This window comes from Siphateles boraxobius, unplaced genomic scaffold (genome assembly GCF_051911475.1).
Source record: "Siphateles boraxobius isolate OS27281-9 unplaced genomic scaffold, OSU_SipBor_1 68, whole genome shotgun sequence".
NCBI lineage: Eukaryota > Metazoa > Chordata > Actinopteri > Cypriniformes > Leuciscidae > Siphateles > Siphateles boraxobius.
The window spans coordinates 5,856,184-5,882,500 of NW_027509195.1; the positions used below are offsets into that span (position 1 = coordinate 5,856,184).

At 36.5% G+C, this 26,317-nt stretch overlaps 2 protein-coding genes across 3 annotated transcripts in view; both read right to left on the minus strand.

The window, feature by feature from the left end:
- Window positions 1-1,164: 1,164 nt before the first annotated feature.
- tm9sf4 (transmembrane 9 superfamily protein member 4) lies at window positions 1,165-17,345 on the minus strand. Of its 2 annotated transcripts, none has more exons than XM_077214268.1 (18): window positions 17,218-17,345; window positions 14,378-14,485; window positions 14,100-14,199; window positions 13,789-13,957; window positions 11,926-12,070; window positions 10,353-10,476; window positions 8,997-9,115; window positions 8,797-8,908; window positions 8,441-8,511; window positions 8,208-8,340; window positions 5,880-5,961; window positions 5,712-5,787; window positions 5,521-5,604; window positions 4,776-4,951; window positions 4,620-4,683; window positions 4,385-4,504; window positions 3,803-3,892; window positions 1,165-2,763 (listed from the first exon to the last, which is right to left on the minus strand). In XM_077214268.1, the coding sequence occupies exons 1-18, from the start codon at window positions 17,248-17,250 to the stop codon at window positions 2,614-2,616; spliced, it is 1,956 nt and encodes a 651-aa protein (XP_077070383.1). In that variant the 5' UTR covers window positions 17,251-17,345; the 3' UTR covers window positions 1,165-2,613. The 2 variants fall into 2 exon arrangements, with proteins under 2 accessions (XP_077070383.1, XP_077070384.1); XM_077214269.1 differs by lacking the exon at window positions 17,218-17,345 and adding an exon at window positions 17,110-17,188.
- Window positions 17,346-18,040: 695 nt separating this feature from the next.
- Window positions 18,041-26,317, minus strand: part of hck (HCK proto-oncogene, Src family tyrosine kinase) — an 11,325-nt gene continuing 3,048 nt past the window's right edge. Inside the window, exons 2-13 of the mRNA XM_077214279.1 lie at window positions 25,654-25,778; window positions 24,644-24,683; window positions 24,310-24,406; window positions 24,138-24,233; window positions 23,585-23,688; window positions 23,297-23,446; window positions 22,973-23,125; window positions 21,953-22,135; window positions 21,676-21,752; window positions 20,824-20,977; window positions 20,557-20,688; window positions 18,041-19,219 (exon numbers count right to left, since the gene is read on the minus strand). Of these exons, the coding sequence (XP_077070394.1) occupies window positions 19,017-19,219; window positions 20,557-20,688; window positions 20,824-20,977; window positions 21,676-21,752; window positions 21,953-22,135; window positions 22,973-23,125; window positions 23,297-23,446; window positions 23,585-23,688; window positions 24,138-24,233; window positions 24,310-24,406; window positions 24,644-24,683; window positions 25,654-25,770 (1,506 nt within the window). The 5' untranslated portion in view covers window positions 25,771-25,778 and the 3' untranslated portion in view covers window positions 18,041-19,016. The remainder of the gene's footprint in view (window positions 19,220-20,556; window positions 20,689-20,823; window positions 20,978-21,675; window positions 21,753-21,952; window positions 22,136-22,972; window positions 23,126-23,296; window positions 23,447-23,584; window positions 23,689-24,137; window positions 24,234-24,309; window positions 24,407-24,643; window positions 24,684-25,653; window positions 25,779-26,317) is intronic.

Sequence of the window (26,317 nt, forward strand, 5' to 3'; positions counted from 1 at the left end):
ATCCGATTGTAGGTTGTTTTTTTTTGTTTTTCAAAATACCAGCAATATTCTGCAACAGAATTAGTCAGATTTTCCTCTTTTGTAGCAATGCACTTGTCCTTTATTCCCAAAATATTAGTTGGTTCCTATAACAAAAAAATTAAGGGAAATTATGAGGTAACCAAGCTAGGGCAAAACAAAACAAAATCTGACTTTTAAGAAAAGGAAAAATGATTCAATACAATGCTCTTCCGGCTTTTAGTGAGAAAATGGGTACGTCCGCAGAGGACAAAATCCACTTGTAGTTTGATATATTTTAGCTTAATGTAAGTCTTGCATTCTAAGCTTTTTATGTAACTTGTTTAGCAATATAGTCGTTTTATTTTTAGTACTTGCTTATTACCACGACTTCTGAAAAAAAAAGGTGAAAAAAATGGAATATTCATCCTTACACTATTTTATATAACATGGAGATGATAATTGACAGGACGAATTGTACAAAAGAAATGCATAACAGAGATAAACTGCGCTTTTTTTGTTACACAGCTCACCTGCGGTCAGTTGCTGCATTGTAAAGTTGACAGATTTGTATATTGGTTGATCCAAAGAGATGACATTACAACAAACCTATTTACTTATTGTACAGTACATTGTACCATTTGACTTGTAATGTGTTATGTTAAAATGATTAAAAGACAAACCCACGGTTTCATATTTTTGGTGTCCTTTTTTAAGCGTTTGATTTCCTGTCTGCAGCAGTGGGAGAGGGTGCGAGAAGAAACGGGCTGGTTATGGCTGAAAACTGCCATTCGTATACCATACAGCCAGAACAGGAAACCACACCACAGCGCACAAATGAAAAGACAAGAACGGCACAAATCCAAGTAATAAAAAACTGAGCTATAGCCAGGCTTAATTATAAAGCATATCTCAAACCTATACTTTTACATCTCAAAGAGTTGTTTTTGGCCCAAAAATTCCCACCAACAATACATAATTTCTCATGTGAAAATGACTTAAATCTGGAGGAATTTTGAGGTTTTACAGTCTTGTCTTGCATTCCAAGAACAGCCAAGACTCGGACTTCCTATTCTTCCGAGAAAAACACTCAGAACGGCAGAATTGGAGAAAACAGTCGTATGTAACATGCTTAGCGAACAATGTTCTCAACAAACCTGGAAGGTATTTCAAATGTCAACATATTGGCACTTTTATTGTTTTATACATTATAAATGGACATTCTTTGAGAAAGGGAAAGAAAAATTAACATGCTTCTGCCTAAAACAAAGACATAATGGAGACAAACAGCTCCACACACACAAAAAAACAACCTAAAATGCAACAAAGCACCGTATTTACACCATTAACATACACAGACCCATCGACCCCACGCAACAGGAAGAATAAAGCACTTCTGTAGAAAATATATTCTGTAGTCCTTGCATTTATTCATTGTCACCTGTGAATTCAGAATCCACCAAACCAAAAACTGACCAAAGTGTATGATGATGATGTTTGAAGACGACAAATGAAGCCAAGGAAATAAAGACCGGTCTGCTTTGCAATGGTGTTTTAAACTACTGAATCTTGCAGCTGCTTCACTTTAGGTCAGAATTTGGGAGACCTGAAAGAATTATATAACCATTTAAAAAAAAAAGAAAAAAAAGCACCATGGAGGCAAGCAAATATATTGCTACCTGCTGGGCAGTGCACACACTTGTGTTGATACCCTAGCATTCTGGGGTAAATCCACTAAGATACATCCGTTTGTGGCTACAGCAATAGTCCAATGTGAAATACCAACATCAAGGCATGAGAAAAAGAGGTTTAAAAGAAAAATGCCATGTCAAAAAATTAATTATTCTATGTTGTGAGGTGGAAATATGCTTATAAATTGTAGATTTTGAAATGGACCTGTTAAAATGAAATATCTAACCAATGCATGACCATAAAAAGCAGAACTTTTTTTCAATGGCAGGGAACAAATGAACAGAAATAAAGTGATACTGCATCGTTATAAGAGTATTTTAGGTCTAATGACCAGCAAGCACAAGGAAACAAGGACATCTACTTCTTTTTTTAATGTCCTTGCATCATCATGTCTTTACATCCCATAATTCCAATCCATGCCAACACAATGACCACAAAGTGACCACACATTCACACAAACACACACACCTCAAGACAACAAGCATTCAAGAACTCAGTTGTGAATCAAAGACATGGGAACAAGTTGAAATTAAACGTTATATTAAAAGGACACAAAGTTAATTTGTAAAATGATATAATATGCAATTAACTCACAATGTCTTCAAAAGGATGAGACCAAGCCCCAAAATCCAACATCCCCACCCAAACATAGAAAGTCAATCGACACACTTTGGCCCATGTTGTGTGTGCAAAAGGATATACAGACATTAAAAATGGAACTGTTCATGTTGTTTCTCTACATCTTTGCTGAGGCAGAGAGCAGAGGTTTTGAAAACGGTGTACAAAACACATCGCTGTTCATTCCTCCAATCCATAGGGGGGCACTGCTGCGCCTCACACCAGCAAATCACACACGTCAGTGCTTGCTTTCACAAAAAAAAAAAAAAAAAAAAAAAAGAGAGAAAAAACACTTAGAGACATATTTCAGTCGATTTTGACTGCGGCATAAATTTTCCGTATGAACACGTATGCGGCGTAGAAACCAATCGTTCCCGTTAGCAGCCAGAAAGACAAAACCATCAGGGTTGTGTAGCCAAAATACAGCAGAGAGGGAATGAACTCCACAATGTCCAGCTGAGGGAGGAAGAAAGAGACAACCATGTAAATGCGGAGTACAACAAAACAATGAGATAGGTGTGCAATTGGAAACTAAAACAGACATCTCAATCTTCGACTTAATTTAACTAGAAAATGTCAAACTATTTTAATTGACACTGGCTGCGTCCGAAATCACATACTCTCTTGATTGGGTACTTATATTCAGTAAGTAATCACTTCACAATCGCTAAAAAATTATGTTCTATATGGTATGAGTGTGTGTAGTATGAATGTAATCCGGATGTACAACATACGCCATGCTGTTATTATCATGGGATCTACCAGTGTTAGTTACATCACCAGTGTCCATCATATGCAGGCTTGAGAATCTCGCCGGAATAAGTAGGTTATCCGGGTACTTTTTGCCTACTCTTTTATGAGTACTGTGAATTCGGACATTCTTCTTTTGTCACATACTTTTTTTCGCCTAACATATAGTAGGGAAGTATGCGATTCAGAGGCAGCCACTGTATCCATCTCTTGTTTTAAGCTTTTGCACTCCTAACTATTTTAATATAAATAGTTCTCAAATTGCATTTGTGCTGCATTACTACAGCAGACAACTAAATTAAATAACTTTTTTCAAACAGGTCGCCCCAAACAATCTGTTCATCTTCAATTGGCTGGAGAAAAAGGTAGCCCCGCCCCTCAACACTACTGGTTGAGCAAAATAGGTCAATACAAAATACAGAATTTTTCCAATGTTAAATTGTATTTTGGTCCTGTTCAGATGACATAAAATGTAAATAAGCCCCCAATTGATTAATTAATTAATTACTCATTTACATTATTCATAGACAACTTCCATAAAATCCCGTTGTTCGTGTGTGTGCGCGAGTCTCTTTCTTATCACACAATCGTACAGTCTAAATACTGTGTACAGTGAATCTATTCTACAGTTAATACCACTTTAAGCTTAAAATAATGTTGTAGATTCCCTCTGCCATTAAAAATTCTTAAGCTGCTAGATAGGAAAGACAATGCAGTAAATACAAGACGAAGTAAAGATTGTTACCTTATTGACAAAATAGAAAACAGCATAGACTAGGACATAAAAGGCAGAACCTCCGGACACGAGAAACGTCCTCCACCACCATCGATAGTCCTGTAGGGGGAGGAGCCACAATGATTGACAGGCGTTTATGTGTCTAGTGACCGTGAGTGAGCTCTGTTCAAGTTCTACTGGACTAAGTGTGGACACCATTGCCATTTGTTAGAGATGATTTAGCATGCATGGTGGCCATTCAAATGAAGTGATCTTTGCTTTTGTTATCATAACTCTTAATATCTGCCTATTTATCTTCTGTAGGGGTAAAGGTATTTGTGTGAATAGTGTGTCAAAGATTAAGGACCTCAACCGGTACAACAGGAACATAAAATAAATGGCACAGAGCAGCACTTTGACACACAAGGTGGCCAAAATGTTCCCTAGAGAAGTTCTTAGAGTGGATTTGTGGTAATGTAAGAATCACGTCTGAACTGTATTACTCCTTTGGTATTTTGTTTAATGTATAACTGTTCATAAGAATAGGCAAATATTTACTGCTAGAAGTACTAAACGGCTCAGTTCCCTTTTGTTCTAGGATCATACACCCACCTCTGCACAAAGCTGGAAGTACACCATCACGATGCTGATTTGAGAGCAGGAAACAACAAGAATTATGAAGACAAGGAACAGGAAGCCAAACAGGTAATAAAACTGGTTTTCCCAGATAGCCTATAAGAAAGTATAACACACCACAATGAGCTGATATTCATAGACTCGCTGAAAAACAATACATAAGTACATTTAATATGTCATACTGGATGTATGCACTTTTAAATCAACTTACACTAAAGATGAAGAAAAGCTCGATAAACATGGCGCCGAACGGCAGGATTCCCGCCATCAGGATGCTAAAGGGAGAGAGCAATGGAATCCCATTTAGCATGCACTGCTAATCAACTATTCACAGACTAACAAAGACAATACAAAGAGCGCCACTTACCCGACAAACTTGTTCATGTACCAGCGCTGCTCAGGGACCTGACGGGGGATCTGATTGGTACGAACTGGATTGTCATACGGTTGTTTCCGGAAACCGAAATAGTAGCCCAGGTACACGAGAGGCATAGAAATACCAAACCACATACACAACAGAGCCAGCATTGTAGTGAAAGGCACCTAAAATATGTGAAAACACGATGGCAGTCAGTTTACAAGAACATTCAAGCTAAAAAGGGGAAATCGACTTCAAAAGCAGAAAAACAAAATACAATGGAATTCAATGGATACCGTCAAATGTCTAATTACCAGCCATCTTTGAATTACATTCTTTTGTATTCAACAGAAGAAAAACTCGTACAGGTTTGGAAAAACTTGATGGCGAGTAAGTGATTTTCATTTTAGGGTGAACCCTCCGTTTAAATCAGTCTAATGATTCCTTTACTGAGTGAATCCATCATCAATAGCAGTTACTAGCGTATACTACAGTTTAATAGTTTAGTTTTTTTTTTTTTTTTAAAGAAATACTTTTATTCAGCAAATATGCAATAAATTGATTGAAGGTGACATTTAAGACTTTACATTGTCACAAAAGATTTATATTCTAAATAAATGCTGTTCTTTTAAATAATTCTACTCAAAGGATCCTGGGGGAAAAAACGTATCGTGGCTTTCACAAAAATATTGAGCAGCACATACGTTTTCAACATTGATAATAAGAAATGTTTCTTGCATATGAAGATACTTACAGCGCCAGAAGAGTGCTCTCCCCAGATGAAACAGTTCAAAACAAAACAGATGCAAAAGACGGCAGCTGGGTACAGGGTTGCCGTCTAGAAGGACACATACATAATGTCTTTTATTTCTTATTCTTCCAGCAGGTGTAATCTCCAAGCTCAATTATTTTGATGCAACAAATGTTTCAAGAGTTTGTACTCACACAGAAAGCCCCTTTCTTCCATCTGTGGCCTTTAAGAGTGCGGTAGAGTCTTCCTGCGAAGTATCCTCCGAACAAACTGCAGGACAAGACATGACGCCGACAGTTTGAATAGAGCCGCATATGAAATTGCAAAATCTGATAGAGCACAAGTTTTTATTGTGCATTTACCCCATGAACATGAAGAGGAAGCAGGCTGTTGTCATGAGAGCTCCTCGGCTGGATGGAGACAACATCCCCAGCATTGCCACAACTATAACACACACATGCAGAGTTTCATTGTATTTAGAAGTCACGTAACAAATGTTTAATGAACCAACAAGAAAGGGAAACATGATAGCACTTTATCAAAGGCATTTGAATTCTGTGGAAACCTGCAGTTTTCTGGAGTTGAATGGCCTAGGATTGTGACAGTGCCAAAATTTTAGTAGTCGGTACCAACACCAGTCAAATTTTGTGGTTCTCTGAACATATTTCCATACTAAAAGCACTGAAGTAGTTTAAAAAAAATGTTGTTCTGTCCGTTGGTTTTCGCGGTCAATCATAACAGTTTCCGATTCAATCGTGCAGTTAAATATGGTTGTCAATCCAGAATATTCACAGTGTACTTAGCAGCATGAAAAACTTAACTTGTATTCAGATTATGAAAGGGTAATAAACCTCCCTTTATAATCCAAAACGCAAGTTTATTGAATTCTTTGAAAAATCTGAAAAACTACAATTTACATCATATTTATTCTTTGTTGGTCATAATGAAAGGATTTGCGAGTGAGCGGTACACGTCGAACAAAACAAAACCTGACTAACTTCCTGACTAGCACCTCTGATAAGCTTGACACTCAGAGAGTGCTCAAACAAACATAAAAAATGCTTGAAAGTAGGGATGAGTGCAATGACTAATTTTATTAACATTAAAACTGAAGTTTTGCAAACGGCTATTCAAATAATCTTACCCTAATTAAGTCTAATGCCTGGCTCACACTACAGGAGTTTTAAAATCCTAACCGATTTTGAAATCTGGCTGCACCACACACTTAAGGAGAATCTTTGCAGATTTTCTTACCTCAAATCTTAAACATACTCACACTACAAGATTTGAAAATCGTGGCGCATCACACACTACAAAATGTAATAAGATTATCATTGCAGATATGATTCCACCATGATCACGTGATCTCACGCAACAGATCGGAAGCGGAAAAGTGGGTGTAAACTAAATATCTGTCCTTCAGATCAAGTCATATTCGTGAAAAGGTTGCCGAGACCAAGGAAAGCGAAATCTTTTGAAAAAATCATCCTTTTAACATTTAAGGATATTTCCAATGAATGGCGTCATCTCTATGAGGTGACGCATCAGCTTCAGCGTTGCCTTGCCCATGCGCCGGAATGGGCAGATGAGCCTTATAAAGTGGAGCTCAAAGTTAAAATTAAATATTAAAATAATTAACAGCTTGTTTCATTACATATATTAGAATGAATACGAATTTCTTTGTTAATTCAACGGAAATGTATGACTCACTCAAAGGCAGTCTCTTGCCGCCACCTAGTGGCCTAACTGTGTAACTGGACTGAGTGACAGCCTGTCTATAACACGCAGAGACGAGCCATGACGACACTCGTGAAATATCAGCAGAAAGCCTCTCGTTAGGTGAGATTCAAAGATCGGAACTAACTGTTATATAACAATGATCTAACAAGCTTAGTGTCAGGTTTATGTTCTGTTATATTATGTGGACCCTTATTTTGACACTGTATCTTCTGTTTACTCCACTTTCTTTTGTTTCGGTTTCATTACTGAACTTGTACTAGTCTTCGTGCCTGCTGACAAAAGTGTAACACTTTTTTATTTAGCAATAAATAAATAAATAAAGATAGTAAATAAAGATAATACCGCATATCCTTTTTTTTACAGTCTATGCGCATATCACGCTGATGAGTCACTCAAAATTACCTCAATGGAATTCCTTCACCACGACAGCCCTACTTGTTTCTTATTGGCTATTGTGACCGTACTGACGTAATCACAATCTTGCTCACCCCGATAAACATCAAACATGTTTGATATGATCGGGGCGAGCCAGATTTGTGTGAGAGCACATCAGGAGGTGAAAGATTCGATCTGTGAACACCTCACATGACCAGATAATCTGCGCCCAACATCGGAACCGATCGAGGTCCTCGACATGATATTTTCTCTGATTCTCGGGAGGGGGAAATCGGGCATAAATCGGCCTAAAACCCCTGTAGTGTGAGCCAGGCATAACCCCAATTAATTTTAAAATGTAACATGAACATCACAGTAATTTAAACGTAGCCTTTGAAAAAATATAAAGCAAAACATAAAATGTGTAAGAAAGGAAAATAAATTCCAAGTCGACTAGCAGCAGCAGTATTCATTAATTGACTAGCAGTGCGTTTAACAACAATAGTGGATGCAGATTCCATATGGCCTAGTCATTAGCAATTAGCTAAAACAAGAAAAACAAGCATAATACTCACAGATAACAATGAGAATCATGCAGAATAGCTGGATGCCAGATCCCAACAGGGAGCTAAGTATCATGGGATACTGAGGTGGGCGGAACACATCGCCATGGACGTTCTTCCAACCAGATTCCTCCATTGTGTCCTCCTATTAACAAAAAAAAGAGAGAAAGAGAGAGCACTGAGGTAACATTATAGAAGAGATGAATATCAGAGGGCAAGCAACCAATCAGAGAGTAGCATCTTACAATGTCGTCTTCTCTGTTGTAGTTGGCAATGTCCTTCCTCAGCGTCCTGATGATGATCATACTCAGGATGCCTGCAGACAAACACTTACTTACATTTACATTTGACATTTATTCATTTAGCTGACGCTTTTATCCAAAGCGACTTACAATTGCTATATATGTCAGAGGTCGCACGCCTCTGGAGCAACTAGGGGTTAAGTGTCTTGCTCAGGGACACATTGGTGTCTCACAGTGGATTCGAACCCGGGTCTCTCACACCAAAGGCATGTGTCTTATCCACTGCGCCATCACCACCCCACTTACTTAGATGCTATTGCAATCGAAATAAACAGGATGAAGATGAAAATCAGTCACACCTGACAGAAAGAACACCACGACTACAGAGTTGACGATGGAGAACCAGTGGATCTGCACGTCACTCATGGTGAGGTACGTGTCCCAGCGAGACGCCCATTTCACTTCACTCTCCTACAATGAAGAAGAGAGCAGCCACTTACGAAACCAAACAAAAACATGTGAAGCACAGGCAGATGTCTTGATGGAGGCGGCGTCTCACCTCCCAGCGCACAGAGTAAGTGAAGAGAATGCTGTTCTCTTTGGATGGGTCGATCTCCTGAGGGACGGGGGCAACCGTTTCAGGTAATGTGCATGTACCTCGCTCATCTGCTTTTATATCTAGAACATGTGAGAGAAGAATTCATTTAATGGTGGTAAACAATGAAAAAAAATTATGTAATGCCGACAGTGTTTTTAGATGTATACAGTACAATATGTTCAACATACTATACATAATAAATGAAATAAATATTTTATATTAAATTATTTTAAATAAATATAAATATCTAAACACTTCAAAAGTTTCTTCAACCAATGCTTCATTTATTTGTTCAAAAATACAGGAAAAACAGTAACTGAGAAATATTATTACAATTTAAAAAACCTCTTTTCTATTTTGATATGTTCTAAAATGTTATTTATTCCTTTGAATTTTCAGCATCATTACTCCAGTGTCACATGATCCTTCAGAAATCATTCTAATATGCCGATTTGCTGCTCAATAAACATTTATTATTATTATCAATGCTGAAAACAGTTGAGCTGCCAAATATTATTAAGAAAACCTAGATTTCAATCCTGAACCAAACATTTTTTTATTCAAAGATCAGTCTGCCACAAAAAAACGACATTAAAATCATGAAGTCAAATGTCATTGTTCTTTGCCGAAGTATTTTTTTGCACACAGTGCCACGACAAATCAATCACTCCTTTACGACTGGCTGCCTGCACATTCACTGAAACCACAGCTGCTGCAACTTGCGCTTTCTTTATCTGTCATACCATGTCAACGAAACGAATTAGTGAAAATTAGCTTATCAATGCATACCTAAATTCACGCCTACGGTATCTTTGTAGAACTTCAAAAAAAGATGCCGCAGCCAATGAGCAGCCGGCGGGGGCTGGCTGCAGGACGAGGATGACTCAACCTCCACGGACAGTTTTTAATGTTTTATCAGACAATAACTACACAAGATTTTGCTTTAGTATAATTTTCGAGACAACAGCTTAGATTTCGGGACTGTCCCGAATTTTTCGGGACGTCTGGTCACCCTAGTTAACATTAGCAGGTAATAAAAATACAACTGTTCATTGTTTGTTCATGTTAGTTCACAGTGCATTAACTGTTAACAAATACAACATTTAAATTTAATAATATATTAGTAAATGTTGAAATTAACTAAGCTCAATAAATGCTGTAGAAGTATTGTCCATTGTTAGTTAATGTTAATTAATGTTAACAAAGGAAACCTTATTGTAAAGTGTTACCGAAAAGCTTTTTTCTGTTGTTGGACTCATCTATCCAGATTTTTTGATTTGTGCAATTTTAAATTTCACTGAATTACTAGTGACTTACCTTCTAATTTGACGCTCTTTGGCATCACCTCGAAACGTACAACTCTGTAATTGTGTTCGACATCATCCTCCACCTTTTCTTTGTGGTAGTACAGGATGAATGACAGATGGTTGTGCAAATAGAACTACAGCAGGGAACCAAACAGCATGTGTCAACCAATCACGAAAAAGAACAAATATTGACATCCCCAAATACGATACGATTTTTTTTTAAAGAAACCAACAGCCATTTGAATCTATATTAAGTTGATAGACAATTTTCTGTTATTAAAATCAATGTCAATAAATAAAAGATGAAAAGAGGTTGAGGTAACAAAACTAATTGCTTACTGTCTACATATTTAAACTGGCATAAAATTGAGCTAATGGGAAAAGATTAGGGATGGGACGATTACCGGTTTCACTATAAACCACGATAAAATGTACTGACGGTTAGTAATATCGTTTAAAATTCAATTATCATTAAAACCGTGTTTGATTATCGTGATTTTAATAACTCTATAAATCCTATCCAGCCAGCAACAGTCTGACGCAGGCGCGCAATGTTGTTTTTTTCTTTTTATTCGAGAAGGAATGGCGGACGCAGTGACCGTGTTCGGGAGATTTTTCAGCCTTTTAAGAGGACCAAATCTGAGGTGTGGTCATATTTTGGCATTTACAAAAATCCTGAGGGAAACTTAATCGAGGATGGTCACTCTGTCTGCAGAACATGCTCAAAAAAAGTCGCTGTGATACTTCAAATCTGCCGAGTCATCTTGTGTGACCATAACACACTGTTGTAGCGAACACAAGGCAAGTTAACTTTGACCTCAATACTAAAACTTCGTCTGGGAAATAATTGGGCACAAAATATTGTTTTGAGTTGAAATATTTTATCTCACTCACTTGAAATAAACTTGAAGCTTCCGCGAAGAAAAGTTTGCAGCAATAAGTGGCTTTGAGCCAAAGACGAACGAACAAGTTCAAACAAGACTATTAAGAGTGACATTTAAGAGATAATAATGTATATTCATTGTACACTTATTACACCGAGTTTTTTTTACCACATAATTACAGGGACATATTGAATATAGATTAATGTCTCTATTCTTACCTGTTAAATCCATTTTGTACAGCGTACAAAACTCGTCCAGACAATATGATCACAACAATATTATCAAATTCTGTAAACAATAAATCAACTGATTTCATTTTCAATACAATCAAAAACGGAGACGCAAGATGACAAGTTGTATTTGAGTGAAATGAGAGTGCGCGTCCGTTGTGATACATAGATGTGCGCTGAGTTATAATGCGTTGCTATTAACGACGGTCATTATAAGGAAGGAAATGCCACAGAATAGAATCTTGCTTTAAAAAGTGCATAGAGCTGCTCGTTTTATTTGTTGTTTGTTGATTCTCAAATATAAAACTTGTTGAAATGTTTTCAGTGTGAGCATCAGTTCTTTAACACTTTCATCTTGTTTTAACAAAACCGTGATAATATTGATAATCACGATAATTTCGGTCACTATAATCGTGATATGAAATTTTCATACCGTCCCATCCCTAGAAAAGATGCTCTTCAGGTTTACCTTGTTATTTTCAGAAAAGCCGAGCCTGTAGCCATGCTCGAACTGAATATCCTTCATTGTGTCCTTCTTCTGTTCTTCTTCCGTTCCCTCCTCTTTGTTGGGATAAAGCTCCAGCCGTGTGGCCACAGGGAGGTTATCTGCAATGCTGATAATATGCAGGACTTATTAATCAAACTACTACAAACAGATTTAACTTTACAGGATATGTGAAATAGAGCTGCATGATTATGACAAAAATCATAATTGCCGATTATTCCCTTGAAATTGTAATTGCGATTATTAATTACGATTATCACAATTTACATTGAATATATATAGGCATATTATAATACATGTTTTCACAAAAATTGTTAAAACAGAAGTACTGTTCCCCTAGTTTTTGTTAATACAATGTTGATATGTGCCACCACAGTCATTTAATAATATAAAAAATAACACAAAGTGAAAATAAAGTGGCATTTTTGAAAGGACAGTTACCATCGTAAATACATAATACTAACAAGAACTGTTAATGAAACAGCTCCTGGTGAATAGAATGAAAATCATACCTGCATGCAAATCCTTCTCAGCTAACACGTGATTTATTGGTATTTTACTTTTATTTTGTGACTTAATAATTTACATTGTAACGACATTGCATGCTCGTAGTTTCTTTTGCACTTTATACAGTGAAGCGATACACAGCGCGCGCCGCCGCATTTGCATGTGCAATTGAAGAGTGCGCGCTACGAGCACAGGATAACGGGACAGGACAGTAAAGTCCGTTTTTCTGAGGTGAAAGTCTTTTCATTTCAGCGTATACTTACGTCACTGCCTGGTATGTCTTATTGTGCTGGGTTTTCTGAAGTAGTCGTGATTTGCCTCTCATAACATAATTATGCTCTAAACACACACACGCAGAGTGGACTTTCTTTTGCAATCGCGGCTTTGAACGATTACGTAATCGTGGCATCCGTAATCGTAATCGCAATTAGAAATTCGATTAATTGTGCAGCCCTACTGTGAAATATGCATACATTAGAATATACAGCATACAAAATATTTATATTGATATATAAACATTTATTGAACAAAATATTGAAATATTTATATTTTTTATATTGAAAAGTTTGGTGTCTATAAGCTTTTTTAAATGTTTTTGAAAGAAGTATCTTATCCTCACCAATGCTGCATTTATTTGATCAAAAATACAGTTAAAACTGTAATATTGAGAAATATTATTACAATTTAAAACAGCCATTTTCTATTTTAACTATTGTAAAATGTAATTTATTCCTGTGATGTCAAAGCTGAATTCTCAGCAACATTATTCCAGTCTTTAGTGTCACATGATCCTTCAGAAATCATTCAAATATATTAATATGTTGAACTGCTGCTCAAGAAACATTTCTTATTATCAATGTTGAAAACAGTTGTTCTGATTAAGATTTCTTTGGAAACCTTGATAAAAAAAAAAAAATCAGGATTCTTTAATGAATAGGAAGTTTAAAAAATAGCGTTTATTTAATATAGAAATATTTGTAACAATGTAATTTTTACTGTAATTTTCAATTAATTGAATGCCAAATAGAATTATTAACTTCTTTACAATGGTAGAATGGTAGTGTATATAATATTTTGTTATAAATTACATTGCTCATGTAAATCACACTGGTCTAAAATAAATGTATTTGCACTGAGAGACAAATAGGGCTGTGCATTTGAAATTTGAAAAAAAAAAACAGAAATCAGCATTTTGTATAGGGCCTCTTTCATGAAACATGAGCAGAAACAAATTGTGTAAACGGATGCATTGCAAGACATTGCAAAAAAAATGTTGTGCTTTCATAAATGCGGAATGGCGTCAGAAGAGGAAGGACTCACAGGTGGATATAGTACTCTTCTTGGATGCGCTCGGCTAGCAGCTTGCTCTCCTCCACGGTGAGTTTGATGGGATTATCTGGCTTTTTACACAGCACCTCACATTTTTTGTCCAGGTTCATGAAAACAGCGTAGCGTGTGTTTACGATACGGTCCCCTCGCAACACCTCACCTGGTCACATATCATCATCATCATCAAAATGAGAAGCATGTCACAGTAATAAGTCAACCTTCTAACGGCAAGCATTAGTTTTCTGCCACCTAGCTATACTTAAAAACATCAGACGCGTGACTCCAGTGAAACGTCAACTTACCGAGGTTCTCTGCCTTGTAGACGATGTTATCAGGCTTACAGAAAGGAAGTGAATAGTACTCATAGGGCAGCTGGGTTCTGGAGCTTGTCAATTTCACAGCCTGGTAATTAAAAATAGGTATGTTAGAAACACCAAAGCACAAATCTAGAAACATTTGGAGAAGGAATCTGTGGAATGAAGGATAATGATTGTGTCAAACACATTGATCTAGATTGATAAGAGCTGGGTAGTAACCCCTTTTTTTGCAACTCAAAAAAAAAAAATGGAAGAGGCCTCACCTTTATTTCAACAGGGCTGTTCTGGTGGAAATTCATGGGCGCAACCCCTGGTACATAAAAGGGTGTTACTAAAGGCAGCGTGGACACCAGTAACAGTGTCCACATCTCCTACAAACACAAAAAAAGACACACAAAGTCAAATATGTTTAGTTAGCTACCTATCTATAACCTTGTTGCAGTGCAAAAACAGCACACTGACAGTCAACTTGTTTACATAAAAATATACATCCACATGGAACCGTTAGGGTCAGTCAGTGCAGTGCTGAAAAATAAAATCCATATTGTTGAGCTCTGTTGTTCAAACAGATAATGAATGATCCATAAACCACTTAAACTGTTAAACAAGGTGAATCTGAAACAATATTAATACAACTGAATAAACTGTCCCACGTTTATCCAAATAAGCAATTTGAGGTTGTTAATTAGCTATTACACAGTTAAAGTCCTCCAATTTAATTGGCCGAGCATTGTTTCAACAGATAATGTGAGCTGTGTGGAGTGGACACTGAGTGGAGTTTGCCATATACCTCTTAAAAAGAAAAATGATAACTCTGTTGGACAACTACTCAATTGTCTCGACGACATAAAGGCCTGGGTGGCTCTGAACTTTTTAAATTTTACTGACAAAAAACAGAAGTGATGGTTTTTGGAGGCACCACTGGGACCCCGCCTGTAGATCGGAGCTCCTTGGCACCCTATATTAAACCTAGCATTACAAACCTAGGAGTTAAAGTGGACCCTGAACTTAAATTTGACAGTCAAATCAAAGCTGTTGTCAAATCAAGCTTCTTTCATTTGAGGCAGCTGGCCAAAATAAAGCCAATTCTGTCAAGACAACATTTTGAAACTGCAATCCACGCCTTTGTAACTACACGGCTGGACTACTGTAATTCACTATATGTGGGGGTTAGTGGGTCCTCCATCACCCGTCTCCAGATGATACAAAATGCAGCAGCACGTCTTTTAACGGGCACACGTAAACATGAGCACATTTCCCCTATTTTAGCTTAATTACACTGGCTGCCTATTCAATTTAGGATCCATTTTAAAATTCTGTTATTTGCTTTTAAATCATTAAATGTTCTTGCCCCACCATAGCTCTCTGAGCTTCTACACTCTTATAAACCCGGCCGCGCTCTCAGGTCAGATGATCAGCTGCTCCTGACTGTGCCTAAAACTAAGCGTAAGCTCAGAGGGGACCGTGCCTTTGCTGTGTCTGCCCCTAAACTATGGAATGATCTGCCTTTGCATGTTAAGCAGGCCTCTTCTTTATCTGTTTTTAAAACCCTTCCTAAAATCCATCTTTTCTCTTTGGCTTTTGACACCTAGTAAGATGTCGACTTCATTTAGGCTACTTGATTTTATTTGTTACTTTGTATGTTTTTATAGTATGGTTATTAATTGTACATGTTTATGTTTATTTTTCTGTACAGCACTTTGGTCAACTTTGCTTGTTGTAAAGTGCTTAAAGTTGGTATGGTATATAAAACATAAGTAAAAACAGATGTTTTCTACCGTATTGTTACGCGTTTCTCAGTGAAACATTTCCAAAATATAAAAAACTTAGTATGGGGACTATTAATGCATCTATCTAAGATTTTGAGATGTGGTCGCTGCAGATGTGATCTAATGCCGGGCGTACACCAAAGGATTTTCACAGTCCCAGACTAAAGACCGGCAGTCTTTAGGAATCTTACTGGAGTCTCGGCGCGCTCCCGTCGTCTTGATCGTTAAATGTGAGGTGATAATCTGCAGTCGGCGACCCGATTTATGCCGGTCTTTCTCTAGTCTTTCATATCAAACATGTTTGATATTGTCGCAAGTCTTTAGTCTGAGACTAAAAACTGTGAACCCAAGTCTTTAGATGTGAGCTGATAATCTTATAAAGTCTTTTCTAAATCTTGTCAAAGTCTTTAGGTGTGCAGAAAGCATAAGAAAGGGGCGGAGTTTAAGCAGACTAAACTATTGGAGAAGTCACCAGAGTAGTCTGCCGTTTTCACTGGAAAGTCATGTTATGACACTGTTTAAAAGAACAATTTACAAGGTCAAAAAGAATCGTTCACATTACGACTTTAAGAAAAATCATACATTTTCTTATCACAAAAGAAAACAATTTACACTCAAAATCAATAACGTGTCCATTTATTTACTTAATTTGTAAGTTTTCGGGTAATAAGCGGTACAATGAGCCATTTTTGCGTCCTGATCACAATGTCGGGGTTATTTAACGATGATGACCTATTATTTCGTAAAATATTACATTAATAGTATCCAAATTCTTCTTGTTAAACCGAAACTCCATTTAACTGTCCACAAGTGTCAAAGAATACAAATCACAAACAGTGTCATCCGGCAAGAGCGAAACATTAATACACTATGGACAGAATTGAGATGACAACTGTGATTTAATAACTTTATCATCATCAACAACATCATCACATTTGCTTTGATTGCGAGAGGCAGTGAATGCTAAAGCAGCGCAAATGTATTAACGTTAGCCTGACTGACAGACTCCATCATGTGATGCAGTTTACCATTAAACACAGTCGCGTTTGTTCGAGAAAAGAGAGCTGTCTGCTTCGTATGGTTTAGATGTTAGATTAGGACGTTAACTCTCACTCTTCGCAAACACTCGATAATTAGCTGCCTGCTAAGTGTTTAGGCTAACCGGCTGCTTTTCAATCGGCATCCACTGCGCGAAAATTGCAAATCATATCATAAGGCACACTCACAAGAAGCAACCCGAAACAACATGATTTAAAGCAAGTAATCTCTATCCGTGTGGAATTAAATTTTTTGTGAATTAGAGCAAGAGAAGAGACTTTAGCATAGGTACTCACCATCGCCGCCGCCATCTTGAATACACGTGTCATTGCGGACGTCACAGGAAGGATGTCAACGCGTCATCATGCTGCTGTCATTTCACTCTCAAAGCTTACGAGGAGATTGACACAACAGGGAGGCAACATTTGCTAAGGTTTCAGGTTTCATTTTGTAATTCCTATTACGAAGCATTTATAATGTAGTTCCTATTTACCCATATGCAGATTTAATTTCCTGTTTTATATACAGGCTTATACACTGAGTAGGCTAACAGATGTGGCCCGGTTCTGACACAATGCTTCTGTCTGGGTCACTTTTTCTTTTCTTTAATTCTTTATCATTAGTAATACAATAATCAAGCAATATCAATGAATGGATCATAGTCACAGCAATTTCCTGATATTTGAATTCAAATTATTAATTATGTATCATTGAAAGTTTCTCCCCCCAGTTACAATCGACCTATGTGTGGAGATAATAATGCTTAGAATATTTGCAAAATGTGTGTTTTTGTGAGTCAGCAACATAGGCTATATACTAATAAATACGCTCATTATACTCAAGTAATGTGCTGTGTGGAAAAATCTTAAAATAATTTCTTTATGTAATTTCCTATGGTCTTGTAAACTTTAATAAATGCAACAGTAAAATAGTTTAATGATTTTGTAAAGCTATTATGAGAGTAAATGAGATTTCCCCTCTGTGCGAGACTCAAAATTAAATACATTTATTTGTTTTGTGGACTAATACAAAATAGCAACAGGATCATTGTGCTATATATATATATATATATATATATATATATATATATATATATATATATATATATATATATATATATATAGGGAACTCCGCATAAGACTTTACATCAGGGAAAAGTGTATTGAAAATTATCTGCCTAATTAGCATCATTTTTTTTCCACAAATGAGATTAATGTTAATGAAGCCACAAATGAGGTGCCTCAATACGCTTGCAGGAAAACAGAATTAAATGAAAGAATGTCACATTTCTTTTACTATTATTGCACAAAAGTTTAAACAAATATCAACAAAACTGAAGACGTGAAAGCAAGACACATATCAAACATTAAATAGAACAGCTTCAGGCTTGTGACAGTACCAAATAAACCTAAAAATCTCAAAAACCAAGCATAATTTACAAATGCATACAAACACAATACACAAAGATCTTTAATACAAGTTCAAACTGTACTTTTTAAATCAAAACTAAAGAGATATTCATAACTACCTTAGGCATCGATGTTTTTCTAAAATGTTTGGAGCAATGATTCAAAATTGATTCAATATCCTTTTGCTGAACAAATATATTTCTATACATTTAATTATCCAGAATAACTTATTTGAAACCTAATGTAGGTTGAAGTTTTAGAATTAATCTTCTCATAACCAATCAAAACTACATTTTATTTTAATGCTCTTAATGTGTATTCTCAATGACAATACACATAAACATTTAGTTTTAAAATACATATGACATAAGGTTTTTACAAATAAATGGAAAGAAAAAAAAGAAAAATGGTTTTATATTAAAATGATGAATTCATATAGCTTTTGTTGTGCAACACTCAGAGTAAGGCAAAGGGCTCTGCATGATAGGAATTTAAAATAGATTTTGAAATTATATTCATTTACATGTCATTTAAATAACACACTATAACATTTCACATTAGATTTCACTACATATATATAAAGTCAACGGGTTGGGAGGGATATGATATATATGTGTACATTTCTTTGAAAGCTCCTGATACGAGGGATTTATGCAAGATGTCATGTCAAAGTGTGTGTGTGTGTCTCAAGGCTGTTGCTGATACTGGCTCTCAGTGGCCGTGTAAAAGTCCTCCAGTACACTCTGCAGGTACTCAAAGGTGGGCCTGTCCTCTGGCTTGTTCTTCCAGCACTCCAGCATGATGTCGTAGAGTTCCTGAGGGCAGGAGTCCAGGCGCTGCATACGGTATCCTCTCTCCAGAGCACGGATCACCTCTGGATTTGTCATACCTGAACACATCGTAAACAGGTAGAAAAATTAGTTCGCTATGTTTCTAGCATCTGCTGTTACCAGAAAGTTACCAGAAAGTTAGGGGTTTTCCCCCCTAAATTGTACTTTTCAAATTGTTATTTCTGTAATTTCAATGAATTATACTTTCTCACTTCAAGACCATAGCTAAATAATATTATCGCACCACACCATATTATTGGACTTGTGCAGAAAATAAATTATTTTTATAAAAAATGCCAAAATAAGGGTATCCATGTAATGAAATGTGATAAAGACTGAAACAGGAGTACTTCTGTTTGAACCAGGTGGTCATAAATAGGTCACTTCCTCAAATATGATGACAGTAAAATCAAACTTTTAGAATTAGTTTGAAATGTCACAGAAACTTTGAACAGAACTTTTCTTATTCTATATATTCCAAGTGATGATGAATGGGGACATGCAGATTAGCCAATATTCCATTAAAAAACAAAGATTTAAAAATACACTGAAAAGTGAAATTCATCAAATACACTACTGTATGTTCAAATGTTTGTGGTCAGAATATTTAATTTTTGAAAGAAATAAATACTTTTATTTAGCATGGATGACAGGGAAGACTTTTATATTGTTAAAAAATGATACTGACTTTTTTGAATACTAAATACTGTTTGTTTAAACTTTCTACTCATCAAAGAATCCTGAAAAAAAATTATCAGTTTCCACAGAAATATTAAGTAGCACAACTGTTTACAACATTGATAATAATAAGAAATGTTTCTTGAGCAGCAAATCATCATTTTAGAATGAATTCTGAAGGATCATGTGAAACTGAAGACTGGAGAAATGATGCTGAAAATTCAGCTTTACCATCACAAGAATAAATTACATTTTAACATATATTCAAATAGAAAACTATTACTTTAGGAAATTTTTACATTGTAATAATATTACACCACAATATTAGTGTTTTTACTGTATTTTTGATGTATCAAATAAATGCAGCCATGTTGAGCATAAGAGACTTCTTTCAAAAAAACATTAAAAGAAATTGTGCAGATGGTATTGTAAAGTGAGTTTGCTTAACTCAAATAAAGGTCAATAAACAGTTATATGAACTCAACTGATTACATTAAGCAGAATGTAAACTGATTTAGTCACTAGAATTTGCTAATTAAATGCAAGAGATATTTGTAAGCTGATATGATGTCTAATTAATGTTTTCTTTACTAAGTTAAGTTTTAGTGTGACATTTTCTCTCACGATTTTGAGTAGTTTAATTTAATGTCAAAAATGTGGACAGTACTCATACATATTTTATAAACCTAAATTATTTAAGGAATTTAAGACCACTAACCTGGGTACGGTGTGCGACCATAGCTGATGATTTCAGTGAGCAGAATGCCAAAGGACCACACATCTGATTTAATGGTGAAGGAACCATAGTTTATGGCCTCCGGAGCAGTCCACTTTATAGGGAACTTTGCACCTTAGAAAAAAAACAAACATATTCACACAACTTCCAGTGGCAATAACCTATATTATGCATGCATTTGTCCACAAGTTACCAACTTATATTAAATCTGTTTCTCTGTTGCCTGCTGGAGCACCAGATCAGACTAACCTTCTCTGGCAGTGTATTCGTTGTCCTCTATGATACGGGCCAGTCCAAAATCAGCGATTTTACACACTAAACTCTTGTTGACCAGGATGTTGGCAGCACGAAGGTCTCTGTGAATGTAGTTTCTCTGCTCAATGTAAGCCATACCTTCTGCTGTCTAAAGTCAGGAAAAAGAACCAGGTTTTAGTTACTTTTAATGTGTATGTACTGAGTTTGTGTCACTGAGGGCAAGAGAACATAGGTTAGTCAGCAACAGGTACGATAAGCTATAATGTGTGTGTGTGTGTGTGTGTGTGTGTGTGTGTGTGTGTGTGTGTGTGTGTGTGTGTGTGTGTGTGTGTGCGTGTGTGAATCCTCTTATCGGTCAGTGCAGATTCACATCAGTCTTGTTAAGTGCTTGCAATTCTCTTCCTCTTTCCAACCTAGCGTCGCACCCTTTTTTTTGCAACCATTACACTTGCTTGATTGAAACATCGATGACAATTCTTATGTCGTACTTCCTCAACCCCAATATTTCTTATAAATATTTTAGTATAACCCTCTTATTACCTGATTCTGAATATATATTTTATTGTTTTAAAGAACCACTTGCACAATAGAGAGAACAAACTGATATTATCTTGGATTAACAGTGACAAAGAGAGAAGGGAATAGATTGTAATGTTAATGACAGTCCACCTTCTCTCTCTCACACACACACACCCTTGTACACAAATATTACTGTCTGTCGGTTATCAAATTTGAATATTGAAATCTAGTAGGACAAACCTGTCTTCCACAACAAGGGAGCATGTGATTCTATATGGGGGAGGAAAGCACATTAACTGAACAAATGAGACCTTTAAAGCGTCTCACCTGAGCTGAGAAGTCAATCAGCTTGGGCAACTGGACACGATTCCCTTCATCGCTTTTAATAAAGTCCAGTAAACTGCCTGAAAAATACATACGCACAAGCAGATAAATAATAAAGATATATAAGGCTATGTAATATGCATTGCACATTGAAGTGGCTAAAGTCACACACACACACACACACACACACACACACACACACACACACACACACACACACACACACACACACACACACACACACACACACACACACACACACACACACACACACACACACCTTTCTCCATGAACTCTGTAATGATGTATATGGGCTCTTCTTTGGTGACCACAGCGTTGAGACGGACCAGTTTGTCGTGCTGGAGGGATTTCATTAAGTTGGCCTCCATGAGGAAAGCTTCCACAGACATACTGCCAGGCTTCATAGTCTTCACTGCCACTTTTGTGTGCTTGTTGTATGTTGCTGAGAAGCAAACAGAGACGGGTTTCACTAGTATTCTTCATTTGCACTTAGTGTTTGCTACATGCTCAAAGTCTGACAGGACCCTGTGTCAGGGTTTCAGATCAAGTTTTTTTAAAAAATCTTTTTAGGTGCAGCTTTGGGTCCGTGTTTTTTTTTTTGTGTTGAGGTTTGTAATTAATGAAAAAATAATTTGTGATTCATATATAGAATACTTACATTTGTATCTAGTATCTTGTATTTTCTGTTAATAAAGTAATAAGACACCATTGTTTAATGTTTTATTTATAATCTATTTCCAAAATATATTAATAAATAAATAAATGTGATCAAATATGATAAGACATCAAGTTTGTATTTATTTATAATATTATGTCACATTCTTAAATGAGTACACCTCGTTGATGATATAGACCATAGATGTGCTATAGACCAGCGGGCGGATGAACCCAGAATATAAACACAACAAGCGTTTGTCCATAGAAACCCATCATAAAGAAAACAACCATTTTGCACGTTGCGTTCATATTCTGGGCTCATCTGCTCGCATGTAGTGTGCATCGTCGGTGAGGTGTGTACCGCGTTTCATCTTTTATAGTTACTGTTTTGGTACATTAAAGCAATTAAAAATGTTTTTTATAGGCGTTTTAGAATGTCCCGTTGTTTTTAGTGATTGAAATACTGCAGAAGGTGCTGTATATGAATACTCCTGTATTTTACCCTGGTCAAATATAGAAAAGCTATCAGACCCTACTAATCAGCCCACGCTGCACGACATCATTTGTTGGACTAGACAGACACATAAGACATACATATAACAGCAAGCTGTATGTGTCTTACCCAACCAGACTTCTCCAAACTGGCCTGCTCCCAGACGTTTATCCAGTTTCAGGGACTCACGTGGGATCTCCCAGGCATCTTTCTCCCAAGGTTTCTGAGGTTTGGGACTCAGACAGGGAGTGGTGAGACATTGGCACAACCCATCGCTCTGCTCTGTAGATGTAAATGTGTGTTAAATGTAAACCAATTGAGTGAACAATCCTTCAAGAAAAAGGTTGATCAAATTCTCAACTAACACTAAAAATAAAAAATGATGTCTATAATCCAATGAAATGTGATATTGTGTATGTTACAGTAGTCCACATCTTTGAATTTTGAACTTACTCTTGTAGTGTGCAACCAGATCCTGCAGGGTGTTGAAGGTGATACGTGGGGAGATATAGAAACCGCCATTATCCAGTGTGCGGATCTTATAATGCTTGCAGGCGTCTCCAGATTGAGGGTCGCAGTCTTTGACAGACAGAGAGTAGCTTCCTGAGAGGAAGAGATACATGTGTTTTTAAGAGCAGATAAACGACCTGGTGGATCAGCAGCTGAAGTACAACTGTTATCGATATAAGCAAATAACACTGCTAATGCTTTAAGATCACAGGTTTAACACTCTGGACGTACCCTGGGTGGTCTCACTGTCTCTGATCATAAAGGATCCGGTCTTGTTTCCAGAGGCCAGCAGCTGTCTCTCTGCATCCTTTCTGCTGACACCTTTAAAAAACCACCTGAAGACACAGAAGTCACCAAACAGAAGTGACAAACATATGGAGAGATTGATTACAGTGGTCAGAAGTAAAAAAAAAAAAAATTCCTCAGCCACTGTATTACAAACACCCACGCAGCTGCGTTACCCTGTTTTCTGAAATGCTTTGCCGAACTAATATAACACAAAGTTTCATTTTTAAAAATGAAAGTATCCATATTGTGAAATATTTTCACTATATAAAATGACTGTTTTCTGTATATTTTAAAATGTACTTTATTCCTTTAATGACAAAGCTGAATTTTCAGCATCATTACTTCAGTCTCCAGTGTCACATGATCCTTCAGAAATCATACTAATATGCTTGTTTACTGCCCAAGAAACATTCTTATTATATATAAATTCTCACATCAACATCTACCGTGAGATCAGTGGCACCACTACAAATGTACACAATCTATATTTACTCACTCTTCAGTTTCCAGAGTATCCTTGGCAACATAGTTACTGGGGATGAAGCCCTCTTGACCACTGCTGAGAGACGCTGCTTTCCACCACTCACCTGACCTAAATACAACAGCCAATGATTCAATCAATCAAAGAAGCGAGATATACAATCAGATAGAATCAGAGGCCAACTTACTCCAGAAGGATTCTGAGTCTGTCTCCTTTCTTGAAGCCCAGGTCACCTTCGTGCATTGCTTCATAGTCATACAGAGCTATGGCAATGTTCTCCGAAGCTAACGACAAATGGAATATTCAGCGTGAAAGAGCTGTGATCACACATACACTACAGTTCTGCTCTTCACACGCTTTTTTAAAATTTATTATTATACCAAGCAGTGAGCCTAGCACGCTTCTCATAAGGTTAACCATAGTGAGTGTGTATTTTTAATCAATTATTTTCAAATGTTATGCTAATCAAACTTTCTAAATCTCCTAACAATGTTCTAGAAATGAAAGACACTTTCACTTACTTTCTGTTCCAGGATTCGCTGGTTTGGGAGGAAATCTGTTCTGTAGATGGAAAAATAGAGGTGCAGCATTTAAGACACCAAACTAGACATTTCAGTTCTCTTTTCTGAGTGTAAAAACAGACTCATCTGCGGCAACTTTCCAAACAGAGGGTATCTGTTCAGATAAATAAACATTTCAAACTCGTTTTATGGTTAATATGCAAATGAGGTAGAAGCAGCTAGAAACCATCCAAGTGCAGAGCTACATAATAAATTATGCATATTTAAACATGTAAACACTAAATTTAGGCTGTAGCTTGTTAACTGTCATTGGTTTTTTTTCCTATCACATATTTTAGCAATCATCATAAATTAATTTTAAATATTCTGTCATTCCTAAGCTTAAACACTTAAAATTCATCTTGTGAAAACCGTTTTGCATTTTGCATTGCGATACAATAGAAACAGTAAAATAGCTTTTTTTAGCGGGCTTAATTTTTCTGATATCAACTTCAAGTTTGGAACACAAATTATTTGTAAAAATATATATTTTGTATAAAATACAAAATGTTTATTGCAGTACATTTGCTTTACAGTAAACATTTTAACCCTTTCGTTTTTGAAGCTGCTTTCACTTCTGCAATAATCTGCTGAAGTTTAAGTTTAAGCTCCTTTAAAAAGAGAAACAACCGTTGGTCCGTATTCCAAAGCATTCATGAATTGCAACCATTTAAGTTCAGATCTGTGCTCAAAAAGGGGGGGGGGGGGGGGCAATTAAAAAAAAAAGAGTTAGGCATGTTATGCAAAGTCAAGATGATATTGTGCAGCTGTACTTTAGAGATATGTTCATAGCACCCTTTCTTAAAAAAAAGTGGAAGTACAGTATACGAAGAAACAAAATATGCTGAAACAACCATTACTGATGGTTTAGCTTATCTCAGCACTTTTTCAGTAGAAGTCATGATCAGGAATTACCCGATTTTATTTTATTTTATATATATAACTGTAAACTCCACAATGCTTCTACTTACATCCTTGTTCCCAGTCGTGGGGTCTTTGGAGTAATGTGTTGTCAGGTTGCGGTTGTCATCGTTGCCCATCGATTTGCCAATAGGATCTTGGTCCGGTTTGGTCCCCACACAGCCCATGTTGAGGCCTGAAGAGTTCACCACAGAGGACACTAATGCAGGTTATTCTTGTACATGTAAAAAAAAAACAGCCATTCCGAAATAGAAAACCATATGCAAATCAGGGGTTGTTTTCTCCAAAACAACGCCCATTTTTGTTACTCAGAAAGCATGTATGGTACAGATTATGACGGGAAAATGTCTGTAATGTGCCATACGAGGCTAATAATGTATTAAACATATAGCCAACAGGCAATATTAACCTAAGTGGTAAATGGTGAGATGATACTTCATATTAGAATTTCCAATGCTAAATGGATATCATTGGTCATAATCATCATTTAAGAAATTATACAGTAAGTCTGATTGTAAGGTCGCTACAATCTACTCAAGCTTATGATTCTTTTGGGAAATGCAGCCATGACCGATAAAAGTAGTGAAAGTCGAAATAAAAGTCAGCTTCTGGCGCTGACTTCCACGTTGTAGGCTGCAGTTCTCACTCGCCTGTGGTTTTGTCATTAACTCGCTTACACATGCACATGCGGAAGCTGCTCAGTGGAAACTGCGG

Excerpts from the sequence above, each read along its gene's own strand:
- tm9sf4 (XM_077214268.1), bottom strand. The coding sequence starts at position 17,250 with ATGACACGTGTATTCAAGATGGCGGCGGCGATG. Across the intron at positions 13,958-14,099 it reads CTACAAGGCAGAGAACCTCG|GTGAGGTGTTGCGAGGGGAC; the intron begins GTAAGTTGACGT and ends ATATGTGACCAG. Across the intron at positions 5,962-8,207 it reads CATGATTCTCATTGTTATCT|TTGTGGCAATGCTGGGGATG; the intron begins GTGAGTATTATG and ends TGTGTGTTATAG.